Source organism: Stegastes partitus, unplaced genomic scaffold (genome assembly GCF_000690725.1).
Source record: "Stegastes partitus isolate 25-593 unplaced genomic scaffold, Stegastes_partitus-1.0.2 Scaffold380, whole genome shotgun sequence".
NCBI lineage: Eukaryota > Metazoa > Chordata > Actinopteri > Pomacentridae > Stegastes > Stegastes partitus.
This window is the reverse complement of record NW_007578111.1, coordinates 374,193-387,899: the sequence shown is the minus strand read 5'-3', so window position 1 is coordinate 387,899 and position 13,707 is coordinate 374,193. Positions and strand designations below refer to the sequence as shown.

General features: G+C 41.2%; 2 protein-coding genes across 3 annotated transcripts; both read right to left on the bottom strand.

The window, feature by feature from the left end:
* Positions 1–1,840: 1,840 nt before the first annotated feature.
* On the bottom strand, positions 1,841–3,671 carry myl7 (myosin, light chain 7, regulatory). The gene is made up of 6 exons (XM_008284934.1): positions 3,605–3,671; positions 2,817–2,892; positions 2,523–2,627; positions 2,361–2,439; positions 2,231–2,279; positions 1,841–2,142 (listed from the first exon to the last, which is right to left on the bottom strand). The coding sequence occupies exons 1-6, from the start codon at positions 3,638–3,640 to the stop codon at positions 2,038–2,040; spliced, it is 450 nt and encodes a 149-aa protein (XP_008283156.1). The 5' UTR covers positions 3,641–3,671; the 3' UTR covers positions 1,841–2,037.
* A 1,091-nt stretch (positions 3,672–4,762) lies between these two features.
* gck (glucokinase (hexokinase 4)) lies at positions 4,763–12,324 on the bottom strand. Of its 2 annotated transcripts, none has more exons than XM_008284933.1 (10): positions 12,316–12,324; positions 8,523–8,685; positions 8,266–8,420; positions 7,964–8,083; positions 7,715–7,810; positions 7,528–7,627; positions 7,247–7,430; positions 6,506–6,661; positions 6,012–6,245; positions 4,763–5,537 (listed from the first exon to the last, which is right to left on the bottom strand). In XM_008284933.1, exons 1-10 carry the CDS (start codon positions 12,322–12,324, stop codon positions 5,390–5,392), a joined length of 1,365 nt encoding a protein of 454 aa, XP_008283155.1. In that variant the 3' UTR covers positions 4,763–5,389. The 2 variants fall into 2 exon arrangements, with proteins under 2 accessions (XP_008283155.1, XP_008283154.1); XM_008284932.1 differs by lacking the exon at positions 12,316–12,324 and adding an exon at positions 8,969–9,049.
* Positions 12,325–13,707: the final 1,383 nt, after the last annotated feature.

Below are 13,707 nucleotides of genomic sequence, written 5' to 3'. Positions count from 1 at the left end.
TCCACAGAGCTACTAAAGTAAATAACAGACCAAGAAGACACTTGAATGATGAAGTCCAGTTCATTAAATGTCCACGAGTTGTTTTAAAGGACAACACACAGCACAGACTTTTTGGATCTCGCTCCACCGGGCGGCTGTCCTGAAGCCTGATCCTCTCCGTCCTCGTTCGTCTGCGGCATTTCCTCTTTAGACTCTGGAAGCAAATTACCGAACGATTAGTTTTAATTTCTCCTCCTGTAACCGTGTGAATCTCGATGCTATAACTTTACAGCATTCTCACCATCTTTCTCGTGGTCACTGGGTTCTGTGGGTTCCTGCTTTACCTGTGTGAAAAACAAACCATTTACCAGTTGTTCCTCTTTACTTTCAGATCAATTACTCCTGACAGTACTCACCTGCATCATTTTCTTTCTGTCATTTCTCAGCTTGAGTTCTTGATATCTGCGAGTATTACCAACAAAGTAAAGGTCATTTATCTCTGAGGAATCATACCTGGTAGATGTGCACCCTGTGCGTCACGGTTTTTCTCTTCTTGAAACAACAAATGATACGTTGAGATATTTATGAGCCATATTGGTGCCTCACATCTGCCTCTGCACAGTTACACATGACAGGCAGGTTGCTGTTTATTCAGTCTGACTGTGTTTAAATTAAGCTGCTTTTATCTCTCAGCAATAAAAAGCCCATAAATCTGTGCTGCAACAAATCTTCAGGGGCTTTGCATTTGTTGTTCCTGTGTCCTCAGGATAACACCGGCTTGTCCAGCACAGTAACATCACTCCTACTGCCAAATATAACCAACACAAAATGTGGATTTCTCACTTTTATGGAGGACTTTTCAATTCCACATTAATATAGTTGCAATTTCCCAGCGTAAAACAACAGTCTTATCTCTTTTTCATCTTTGTTGAACGTCGTAAATCAAAAAAAGCCTTTCCAAAGGTAGATTTATATTTTCCATCTCACCGCTGCAGATAGGAGTCGCACTGTCTGTTGGCAGGTTTCCTCTTCAGACCATCTGGTGCCCGAGCTATCCTTGAGTCTACTCCTACATCCACCCTGCCTGCAGCTCCAGATGCAATCGGCATCACTGCCAGTAGAAACACAGATGTCAAGAAAAAAAAAACAGTCATCTGGATGTAAACCTGCTGCTGCAAATGTAGCTGAAAGAAAAAAAAAAGAAAAAGAAAGAGCTTGCCTTGCAGAATTTCACACACCACTTGTGCCCTTGTTGTTGACCGGCTGGAAATGTGGCTGCTGAGTTTATGGGGGTGTTTGTTGTTGTATCCATGGCAACAGCGCCTCAAAAGAACGGAACAGCAGCGAGGCCTCAGTTCAGTGAATGTGATGATTCGACTGGCTTCTACTGGGCTTTACTTTGTTTTAAATAATTAGAAATAGTCCTGAATGACTTGATCAGCAGTCTGAGAAAAACCTCACATCACAAGCAAACAAGAAAAAACAGCCTTTGATCAAGTTTCACTGAGTTTATTCACTTGTGGTTTGATTAATGCAGTTCTCCCGGTACACAGAGGATTAGAACAGAAACACATAAAACAACTGGTTTTCCTTTATTTAAATTTTTTATGGTGAATAAATATGATTCTTATTCACACACAGTTCAATTTCTGATTTCAGATTGAATTCATCATTTCAGCAGATTTGTTTTTTTAATAATTTAGGGAAGCAAATTAAGCTTTAATCTCTTGTCATTTCTTTTCTCATCTTATTTGCTGTGTTATACATTTTATTTTAATCATTTTTTCAGTCTTATTCCACACACAGTAACACAATGCCACTTCACAAAAATGAATGTTTGCAATCAATAAAGAAACTTCTGAAGAGCCCAACACTTTATTCTCAGCAGCTCACAAACAAGCAGGCCGGTTTTATACCAACGACACTTACCACAGTTTGAGTTTGAATGTTTGATATTCCAGCATTTTTCCAGCAATCATTAATGTTTTTGATTACAAGCAGCCGAGATGAAACAGTCGTGAGAGTGTTTGGATGTCCTGTGTGACCTGACCGTCCTCGTTAGGATTCTTCCTTCTCGTCTCCGTGTGTGATGATGTAGCAGAGCGACTTGTAGTCGATGTTGCCGGTGGGATCGATGGGAGCCAGAGCGAAGGCCTGATCCACCTGCAGGTTTATGAAGCGACAGTTTGCCTGCTGTACATGACCTTAAAGAAAACCTGAGTGTGTCACCGTATGAACAGAAAACACAAACCTCCTCTGCTGTGAATTTATCAGCCTGGTTCATCAGTAGTCGTTTAAACCTGAATAAAAAAAAAAACATTAAAGGATACTATAATGGAAAATATGAACAACATGAGGACTATGTATGAAATGCATCTTACTCGTCCTTATTAACGAAGCCTGTCCCGTTGGGGTCAAAGAGTTTGAAGGCCGCCAGTATGGTGTCTTCAGGGTCGGTACCTTCAGGAAAACAACATATCAGCTGATAGTTCCTCACAGAAGTTCTAAGATTTGTTTGAACATGTATAAAAAAAAGCTCTCACCATTGAGTTTCTCCCCAAAAAGAGTCAGAAACACGGTGAAGTTGATGGGACCCTTCCCCTCGTTCAGCATCTCATCCAACTCCTCGTCTTTGACGTTAAGCTTCCCTGGAACACGCGTACAAATAAAAATATAGCAAATGAGTTTAAATAAATGGCATAAGAGAAGCACATTTTATCAGCAGAGTCTACACTTGGTTTAGGGATTGTATTTCTAATCATCTATCAATGTATATGTAATATTTTTATTTTAAAATGTAAAAACACAAATAAAAGGGTTGAAGGTGAAGCAGCTACCCAGCTGTCCGTAGGTCTCCCTCAGGTCCTGTTTTTTGATAACACCATCTCTGTCTTGGTCAATGCAGCCAAATGCCTGCAGAATAAACCAAAAAAAAATATGAATAGTAATAATTATAAGGAATTTAAATAAAATGGGAAATAATTTTTGTTCAATTGTTGAAACGTTTCTTTCAAATACAAGGTTTTAAAAGGGTCAACAGGTCAGTTGTCATTCATTATAACGGAGAAAACCTAATTAGGTTTTTTATCCTGCATAAATCAGATGATTTAATTCTTCTATAATCAGATGAAGGTCAAATAGCAGTTAAGGCTTTTCTTTGTTAATGAAAACAAGGGTTAGCAGAGGTCAGTTTGGTTATACACAACATTATTAGTGAATTTTTTATTTACAATAAACACTTAAACATTTTTACTACACTGTTCATAATTTATTATTTTAGTAAAATAAATTTTGTACTTATTTTAATATACAAAGAGATTTCTGAAACTAGTTAAGGATCACTTGGCAGGTGTATAGAAACAAAAAAAAACCTTAAAATGTGAAATATTTTTTCTATTTTCATTGTTAAACATCGAAATGAACAAAATGTCGGTTCTACAAAACTATTCAAGCGATAAACTTGTGTCACGTTTTCAGTCTCTGTTGGATAAAATGCTTTGCAACCAGTTATCCTTCATACAGTTTGTTGAAGAGGCCGCTCCATTCAGTCCGACTGCGGTAACCTGAGATGGTACATTTTCTAAAATCTGGACTTAAAGTTTAAACAGGACACATTTCTCTGTACCTCCTTGAACTCCTGTATCTGGCTCTGCTCAAACATGGAGAAGACATTGGAGCAGGACTTCTGTGCTCCCCTCTGTCTCTTATTGGACGCCTTCTTACTTGCCTGAGGAGACGAACACAAAGAAGTAGACAAAACACCTCCTTATTCTCTTACTAACAATATTAAAAGAATTAAATTAGTCTCTGACTTACCATGTCTGAACGATGGTAATGATGGACTCCCAGCCGAAGGTGTGATGCTGGGGTGGGTTTTATGTACGACCCGTCTTATCTGCTGCCCTCCTATAATAGCCTGCGGTGGGCAGCCAGTCCCTTACATGGCCACGGCTGCTCTGAGAGGAGCTGATAAGAGGTGAAGCAGCCAGGATTCCTCTGGGGCTGGAAAATAGAGATACGAACAGAGCAGGGGGAGAGGAGACGGAGGAAAGTGACCTCTGACGTTTGACAGTCACTCAAAAAAGGTAAATTACACTCGAGAGGTCAAATAAATCATAAACTTCAATGAATGTTTTATGTGCACTGATACTGAGAGTTAATAAAACAACATCACACGATGCAGCAGAACAAATATTTGTGAACTATTTTTCACTCCAGTGGTGCACTTTTCTGACAAGTTTCTATTTTTACCTCATTTCATTTAAAGAACTTCAATCAAAATGTGAAGTCTGAACATTTTTCAGGTCCAGGTGTCTGAATCTCGACCATCTTTGGCCTTTAAAGCGACGCAAAATCTCCCAAACACTGCAAGTTTATAAGGTACTTGGCAGGTCTGAGCATCTTTGGGACATCTAGACTGATAACATGATGTGAGGATGCAGAGGCCATGACATGTTTTGCAGGACTTATTATCACTCTGACTGGATGCTCGGGCTCATTGTCATGCTGCTAAATAAATGTGGGAGAGATCAGATGCCTTCCAGATGATACAAAGCTAATGTAAAGTGCCTAAAGCTTTGGCATTGCACTTGCAAAGGGTTATACTTTCACAAAAGCTAGTATAGTAATTGCTGCATTTACAGGAAAGAAGATATTGTTATGAGACTTTTACTTTCCTTTCATTATATTAGTATGTTCTGATGTATTTTTATGACACTTTTTGCTTTTCAAGTTTAGCTATGGGATAAAAAGTTAGATTTGACAAATGAAAAACAACATAAACTTAAAGTGCAACAGTTTATTTAAGCAGTTTTATTTACAGTTAAGCTTATTCATATCCAAAGCACGCTTCATCATGCACATGAGACACCATACTGGCTAACATAGAAAGGGTATTTAAATACACAGTAGCAAAGAAGTATAATAATATTCATCATAAACGGAGAATTACACAACAAAGCAACAGATTTAATTTAGTCTTAATTTACAAAAAGCATTTACAAAATCCTTGTCTTGTACAGCAACCAGACTCTGGTATTATAATACAATATCATCAATAACATATCGTACAGCCCACACTGGAACAGGCAGTGACACATGAGGAGCATGGATCCTAAACGATGCTTTCATGCCACCTAATGTTTTAGTTGCAACAGCAAACCAGTTCTTAAAGTTCAGAAACACTCAGATTGACTCATTGCTACAACTTGGTCTATCAAACACGGTCTATAATACAAGCGGTTTGATGCTCTCTTGTCCTGACGTCTCCCAGCGATGAGCGCTCAGCTTCTCTTTTGAGCCGGAAAGAGGCCTGAGCTGCACATCTGTGGATGAGACGTCGTCAATCTTCTCCAGTCAGGACTTTGGGCTTTCCGTCCTGCCTGGAGACCAGCTTAGTGCATAGCTTCCTTTACTGTGTCAGCATGCATGCAGCCATCTTGCAGGCCACCGCTGAGATCAGAGCTGCTCCGCGACCGCTGCCCTCCTCTGACATGATGAAGGTGGCCTCGCAGTGAGGCGTCAGCTCCCACACCACTTTGTGGAACTTGTCACGGAAACTGAGAAACAGAAGAAATCCGTCAAATCTCCAAACGTCTCACCTCCTCTGGTGGTTTCATTTCCGCCTAAGTGTTTACCAAACTAATTGGTCTAATTTCTAATAAAGTGGATTTTGGAAGGTAAACACAGGGTAAACAAGCAATCACTGAACCCTGGAGCTATATAATGTATGTTTACATAAAGCAAGCACTGCCTCGTTCCCCTTTTGATTGAATATTGGTACAGCGCCTGCTCCTCACTACTCCTACTTAATGCATTTAATATCAATTGTGCAACATGTGAAGGATTTTTTTGTTAACAACTGGATATATAATTTGGCAACTTAGCCATAAATAACATTTTGGGGGGTTGTTGCTTTAGAAAAAGTAAATCTAATCATATATTCATTATATTTACTTCCACTCCACTGTATAAAATAATGTAATCTAATCCATTCAGTAATTAAGACACTTAAAACACGCTGCCGTCCTCACCATGGGTGCAGCTTGTAGACAGATCCATCCACCCCCACTGTGATCTTCAGGCATTCCTCGCAGCGTCGCTCCCGCATCCGGTTGATGACACCAGCCAGCCCAGCGCCGCACATTTGAGCGGAGCGAGTGGAGACGCTCTCGCAGACCAGATGCACGATGTCACAGTCCAGCTCTGAGGGCAGAACACCCAGAGAGGACAGGATGTTGTAGATCTGCTTTCTGTCCCCAGTGTCACTATTATAAAAGAAAAAAAAGACATAAAGCAAAATTATACATAAGAAACATGCAATGCATAGTATGTGGTGCCATTTATGACTCATATAAAAACTCATGTCATCTGCATATCTGTAATTTTTGTTGTTAAGTATACTAATTGTTTGCAAGGACAAGTAATGTCTGATATGATTTTATCTTTTTTTAAAGGGAACATTAATAACAAACAAATATATTTAGTTGTCTCAAAGATGATAGGAACCCGCCTCACTGATGCTCACCTCTCCACCTGTGAGACGTAGCGCGTCTCGAAGCTGCCACGTGTCTTCAGCAGCTCCGAGGCTTCGCCGTTAAACAGCAGATTTTCATTCACCAGCTTCATCAGGACGAGCCTCACCAGCTCACCCATGTACTTCCCACTGATCAGCTTCTCATACCTGCAAGGAGGCGAGAAGAAAACAAGAGAGAGGGAGCTTTAAAAAACAGAGAAATGTGGTGAAATGATGTGTGCCATAAAAACATGTGCAAACACTTGTTTTTTCCTCTTGCGAGGGCCGGGAAAGAAGGAGGGCCGGGGAGGAGGGCAACGTCGAGGCTAAAGAGGCTGGGCTCAGCAGTTGTCTGTGTGAAGGGACCGCCAGTGCAAACAGCCATTAGGCAGAGAGGGATCATTAATCTGACAGCCCGTCCCGCTGACTGCCCGCTGACGTATGAGGGCTGTGGTCATTTACAAACATCCTGAGGAAAAACAGCGGGTAGCTTAGCAACTACACAGAGACCTCAGGTGAGAGTCGGGTGAGAAGTGCCAGAGACGGACGATTAGTTCAGAAAAAACGCTAAGAGAGTGATGGGAGGGGAGGAGGGGGCGCATGTGGCACGTTTGAAATCACAATCTGAAGTCCGACCACTTTGGGCTTCAGTAACAAATGAGCGGTGGTGTCACGGGTGCGTGTGCGTGCTGAGCTTTCCTGTGTGAACTTGACCGTGCTGAGTGTTTGAGCTGAACGCGTCCTTTTACTCACAGCTGCTGTCCGGGGTTAATCGAGGACTCGTCCACCACTCTGTCGTACTCCAGCCTGAACTCCTCCAGCTCGCCGTTGTCTCCGAACGCCCCCCACTCCGTGTTCACGCACATCCGGCCCTCCTCGCCTTCCACCAGCTCCACAGTCCTCATCTCCTCCATGTAACACGCATTGCAACCAGTACCTGGTGGGGAGAAAAAAGAAAGAATGCAAACTTTAGTCAGAAGCCTGTGCATGTCTTTGTAAGTATTTGTGCCACCAGTGCATAAAGGAATTCTTACCAACAATCATCCCAACTTCACAGCTGCGGTCCTCGTAGTAACAGGAGATCATGGTGGCGACCGTGTCGTTCACCATGGCGACCACATCCATCTCAAAGTCCTGTATGACGACACAACACACGTTAGAGTCATGCAGCTGTACACAGCTGCTGTTTACTAAAATAAAAACAAATGTACAGTCACTCACCCCTCGTCTCTTGATGGCATCTCTGAGCAAACCAACAACATTGTTCCCTTCTGCCCCGGAGGCCTTGAAGCCTTTGGTCCAGTTCAGCAGGATTCCCTGTAAAAAGTCACAAGACAATCCTTAAATGTGCAAACTTTATAACACATGCATACGTTCTGGTAATCTGGCAAATAAAAGGGAATCAAATACTGTTTTTTTTCTTAGATAACAAGTTGATGAGGGTCACTAATGTCCAGTGTTATATCTCACCTTGTCAAGGTCCTCATGTCGTACCGGAAAGGAGAAGGTGAAACCCAAAGGAAGCTTCTTGTGCTTGATGTGGTGTTTGTCCAAGAAGTCTGACATGCACTCTGCTATGTAGTCAAACAGCTGCAGAGACAGAATCAGAGGACATGAAGGCACAATTTTAACAGCTTTTAATTCAAGATCACAGCATGTTAACAGTCTTTCAAAGCTTTTGATAGTTTGAGCAGTTAATGGAAAACTACTAAAAGATGGCACATCACAAATCACAATTTGAGATGAAGAAGGAAAATATAAATCTTACTAACCATTTGTGCAGTCCCTGTCATGGCATCTTCAGGAATGGAGTACATCTGGTTCGTTGTCTCCACCTTCCAGCTTCTCTCCTCGTCTTCGCCCACCTTCACCAGCATCACACGGAAGTTTGTGCCCCCCAAGTCCAGAGCCAAGAAATCACCCACCTCTGTTACAACAAAACGGTACACAGACGCTGTTATACCCGAGGCAGCACATGACATTTTTATCTAAAAAGCACTCGTCATAGTTTTCAAGAATGATTACGTACCTGATCCCTCGGGGGTGGAGCAGACGTAAGTTGGAAGCATTTTGACACTGGCCTCTTCGTGCGTCTCCAAACGAAGTCCTCTGTCCATTTCACGCTGCATCCTCTTCATGACTTCTTTTAGCTCTTCTTTGTTCAGCCTGAACTCTGACAGGATCTGTTCCACCTGCAATCAGTAGACAGAGAAGAGCAGGTCAGAAAGCTGCACACAAACCACGTTTTTCTAAAGTCTGACACTCGACAAATGTCCGTGAACCGTGCTGAGAGTTTTCAGTGAGATGCTACACAAAGAAGAGACGGAAAACACAGCTTCAAGATACAAAACAATGTAAAATTTAGTGGAGAAGACCTTAAGTTCTGCAACACAAGCTCACAACTATTACAATCACTCTTCTCGTGTCATTTCTTCAGGTCTCCTCTCACAGCCCCAGACAACAAGCAGATCTTACCATGAGGATTTTGTCCGCCACGGGGCTGTAACCACGGGGCATCTTCACCATCTGGTCGAGATGAGAGCTGATACAAGGCATCTTTAACTGGCGTGTGTGTGTTTCTAGGTTTGCGGTGAGTGTGTGTCCACCCTGTGTGTGTGCAGAGTCACTGAAGTGTGAGTACCACTGAATGAGATCCTCAGCTGTTTTTATGCTCAGGTGAAGTGGGCAGGACGTGCCGCACGCAAACGCCCACCCCTTCCCAACCTCACTCCATCTGGTGAGGGTGCAAACACACACCCCTATATGCACACACACACACACACACACAAACACACACACACACACACACGTAGGCAACAGTCTCTGTACAAGGTTATGAGACGACCAAAAAATCTATGTGACCTAAATTCCCAAAATTAAACCTTTGATCTGACACTAAGGTGCAGGTTTAAAGCCGGGAAGCAGAGTTTCTTTATTAACTTCTAAAAGGATGAAATTATACAGTATGTATTCATAGATTGTAATTTTTTTTTTACATTTGCTTCTACAAGAGGCTTCATCAAAATTAAATATTGAACTATTTGATTCCTTTGCTAAAGAAAATCTCACATCATGGTGATTTATTTAACACATAGGTTTTATGAATAATGTCATTTTAAATGGTTTTACGATCTTGATAAAGCCACTGAAGAACAATAATTTCATTTTAATCTGGTGATTTATCTGCTTGCTACTCTGCTTAATGTTCTTTACCTCTAATTCAGTTAAATTGATGCTGCTGTTATCATCTTTAAGAAGGTTTTCTTTATTAAATTAGCTTCATAAAACAAAATCTGTTATCGGTGCAAATTACTCTGCACCCATCGCTGTCAAATATTAAATAAAGTTTAGTCAATTATTCTTTCATTTCGTGTGGCAACGAGTGACCTGTGACCCACATATGACTCAGCGAACTGGCATTTTATAATCGAACAAATCCTTACTCAAATAAATCTCTATTTAAAAAAGAACAAGGCTGAACAGTTGGTCAATGCTCGGACTTCAGAGGGCCGAGGGACTCACACAGGTTTGTAAAATTAGAAACGTTTCTAAAATTAGCAGCGGCGAGGGATGAACGACCTCCAAAACTATCAATAGTCCTCCAGAGGTGAAGGTCCCGGCTGCTTATCAGCTCCTGCCGTTCACCTGACCAGGGTTCAAAGCTTTTCTTAGCTCCCATCTGGTTACGTAACTCCAACCCTGACCCCAGTGAACTAACGGTGAGATTTTAGAGTAAAAAGAGTGACACTGACCTAATGACACACACTTGTATGAACAACAGCAACACTGCTCACAACTGATAGAATTTAAGCTATTTGGCACCTAATTATCTTTATTTTTTATATATCTGATGCAACATTACATCAAATTTAAACATCCTGGATGCTTTGTCCATCATTTCATTTATATTTCTTCAGTGTCCAGCTGCACTATCCGGCATGTTGTGAAACTTTGGGATCTCGTGATGAAACAGGAACGCTTAAAGAGGAACTTATTACAGTTGACGTGATGTGTTGCTTCACTCTGACATCTCCTTGACTTTTATGAGTTGTAGAATATTACTTTTAATTTAGTTCTTTTTTTTTTTTAAGTTATTGTTTTGGCCTTTATTAGATAGGACAGAGACACGACAGCGGGGGGACGGGGTTGCAGCAAAGGACCACGAGCAGGATTCAAACCATCGGAGACTAAACTTGGGTCGCCAGCTCAACCAGGTGAGCTAAAGCAGTGGCCCACTTTTCATTTAATTCTAATTGTGCATAACTACAGTCGTGGAAAAACTTGGATTTGCAACGTGATGTCAAGTAGCATTGCTTTTTAAAGGACGTAAGCATTTTGTGACACATAAACTTCAAAAGAGAAACTTATTTTTAATGAACTCTGTGTGTGAATTCATACAGTTATCATGTGTTTCTTGTGTGTTGTGCAAAACCTGCTCCCGTCTCCTCGACTTTCATCAGCTGTAAGATATCAGATAAAACTGAATTCTAATTGTATTTAACCAGAGCAATGGAAAGTTTTGATTTACAACATAATGCCGAGAAATATTGCATAATTAAGCTTGAAAGGGCACAAGCATGCTGCAACACACACACACACACACACACACACACACACACAAGCCAGGCTCAGTTTGCACTGAATCCATTTACGGAAAAGAGTTGAATGTGTGCCAAGTGCTTGTCAATAGCTGATTATCCAGTTAATTTAACCTGCTGGGCTGTTTGCACAGAGAGCAGCCTGATGGATCTCCAGCTGTCTCCCTCAAAAGGAACTTCAAAGACCCGGGACTTATGTTATTCGATTACAGGAAAGGGAAACGTAAAGATCTGTAGGTGCTCGGTGTATTACCACATACTGTACATCAAGGAATTTGTGCCACGGCCTCCTTCCGGCCGCAGCACAGGAGCGGATTCGTTCAAATTAGCACAATGAGGCGGAAACCTTTCAGCTCGGCCCCCGTCGTCGCATGTAACCTCCGGGAACATTTGCTGCGTCCAATTAAAGCCAGGAGGGAACAGATACTTAGTGTTTGAAAGTCTGCTTAACTTAATTATTTACCTTTTCCCATGTATGGTGTCAGGCCCTCCTCCACGGTGCTGTGACATGAGATCCATACTGCTGCCACGTCACAGCACCAGTGATGTGCTCAGTTTAATCCACCCACAGACACTGTAGTCATGTTGTGCATTTATATCAGTGGGTATGTTTACTTAAACTGTTGGTTGGTATATACTGTAAGGATTTAAGCAATACAAAATATTATTATTAATGAAATATTACATGTGAAATTGAAATATTGCACCTTTTTCATGTGCAGTGTTCCAGTTCCTGTGCAATATTTAATTATTAAGTGTGATATTTCACTACTTCAGTACCATTGCCAGTATTTGGTCTTACATTTATCATCTATAGTCTTAGTTTAGCTCACCTATTTTATTTTCTATGTGTTGTAGTTGGATCTTGTTGCTTTTCCTTCTTTCACTGCATTTTCCAATAAATATCTGGCAAAGAGTTTCTTGTGATCTTATCTCATCTTGTGCATAGATAGATAGATAGATAGATAGATAGATAGATAGATAGATAGATAGATAGAAATGTCCCATAAATGTGCAGTTTGCTTCTCTATAACTCTATATTCTGCACTTTCAGCCTCTTTTCCTTCATGTGTTCCAGGATGACTTGATCATTTACATCCCTGGAACATTTCCCATCAGGTTTCATAAATATAAGATGCAGACATTTGTTGTCATTTTTCAACCTTTCGCTCCCTTCGTTCACTAAACCAATCTGAAAGGAGCTTTATTTTTATTTTTTTTTACCTTATCCATCGTATCGCGACGAGGATCAGAGCCCAGGCGTCCTGCCGACCATCGGTGCTCCGCACTGGAAGTTTTCTGCCTTTTCCAAGAGGAGGATTCTCAGAGTTCTCTTCGTTTGGAAGCTTTGCCTCGACGTGCGTAAAAGCAGAAATTATCCGGTTATGGGATGTCGTCCAGCCATCATTATATCCTCAGTGGTTGATCTACATGATCCAGAAACATTCACATATCTGCAGCGTGTCCAGGGCCTGAACGGTTCAGAATCATTCTGTCTGATGGTTTAGAAGAAAGAACACAAAGACGTCGTCTTCATTCTAGGACACATTAAAAGAAGAGTTTATCTTTATTCTTTAAGTAATTACATTTCCCACAGGATCATTGTGGAGAAAAAAAACTACGGATTCATCTTCATCGCTGCAGATACGTTACCGGAAAAACGTCTTCATTCTTGCAATTAAATGTTCCAGTTAAATATCCACGATCTGAATCTGCATCCATCAAGAAAAAATAGCCTCAGACATGGGATGTTTCAGCCACATCTTCCCTCCACTAGTGAACTAATGCAGTTTTTAGCAGTTAAAAAAAACTAGCAAGCAAAGCTCCAGCTGGTGGCTGAACCTGTCGGTGACAGCATCTTAACTCCACCAAAACTAGTTCCAGGAAAGAGGACTCGTTTCCTCCGCAGCTGACCTGGCAACAGACTCACCTCCAGGCTCCGGCGGTTTCCATGCCAAAATGGTTTCAATGTGTTGCCTGGGAAATGGATAACAGGCACACTTCTGGCATGGAAAACACTTACTTACACCGAGTTAAGTGACCAGGAGCGAATTGTTAAATGGAGCAAGATTACCATAGAAAACATCAATTGAGGGAGGGTGCCATGTTTTTGGCAGAAGAACCAGCTGGTAAACCTGCAGAACCACCAGCAGCAACAGTTTCACAGATTTAGGCCCAAATCACAATGAAATGATGTAATGCAACCGTTGGTCTTCCCTTTTACATAAAAAAGAAAAAATATCTTAAGTAGCATCATCATCATTATTGGCAAAAATGTGTGTTTTATTCTATGATTAGAGTGTTTAAGGTTTTTATTGTTTGGCTTCACATAAGCAGCAATAATTACATCCCAGAGAGTTTCCTTTATTGTTAAATTACTATTTTTATTATTACATTTCACCATAAAATGACACCATATATATTACATTTAAATCAGCAAAAAACTGTTATTTCAAAGAAAACTTAACTGTTCTTTTTTATTAAATTCCAGATAACACCTTGTAAAAATGGGCTGCAAGGTGGAGGTGGTTATTACTGTTGCCGGTTCGCGTCCCGGTGAGGACACCCGGGATCTTTCTGTGTGGAGTCTCCATGTTCTCCCCGTGCAGCGTGGGT

Bases quoted from the DNA above. Each gene is read 5' to 3' on its own strand.
- myl7 (XM_008284934.1), bottom strand. From the start codon at position 3,640: ATGTTTGAGCAGAGCCAGATACAGGAGTTCAAGGAG. The intron at 2,893-3,604 runs GTACAGAGAAAT...TTTATTCTGCAG, and splicing joins AGATACAGGAGTTCAAGGAG to GCATTTGGCTGCATTGACCA. The intron at 2,628-2,816 runs GTAGCTGCTTCA...CGCGTGTTCCAG, and splicing joins GGAGACCTACGGACAGCTGG to GGAAGCTTAACGTCAAAGAC.
- gck (XM_008284932.1), bottom strand. From the start codon at position 9,049: ATGCCTTGTATCAGCTCTCATCTCGACCAGATGGTGAAGATGCCCCGT. The intron at 8,421-8,522 runs GTACGTAATCAT...TTGTTGTAACAG, and splicing joins CTCCACCCCCGAGGGATCAG to AGGTGGGTGATTTCTTGGCT. The intron at 8,084-8,265 runs GTTAGTAAGATT...CTGTCTCTGCAG, and splicing joins TGACAGGGACTGCACAAATG to CTGTTTGACTACATAGCAGA.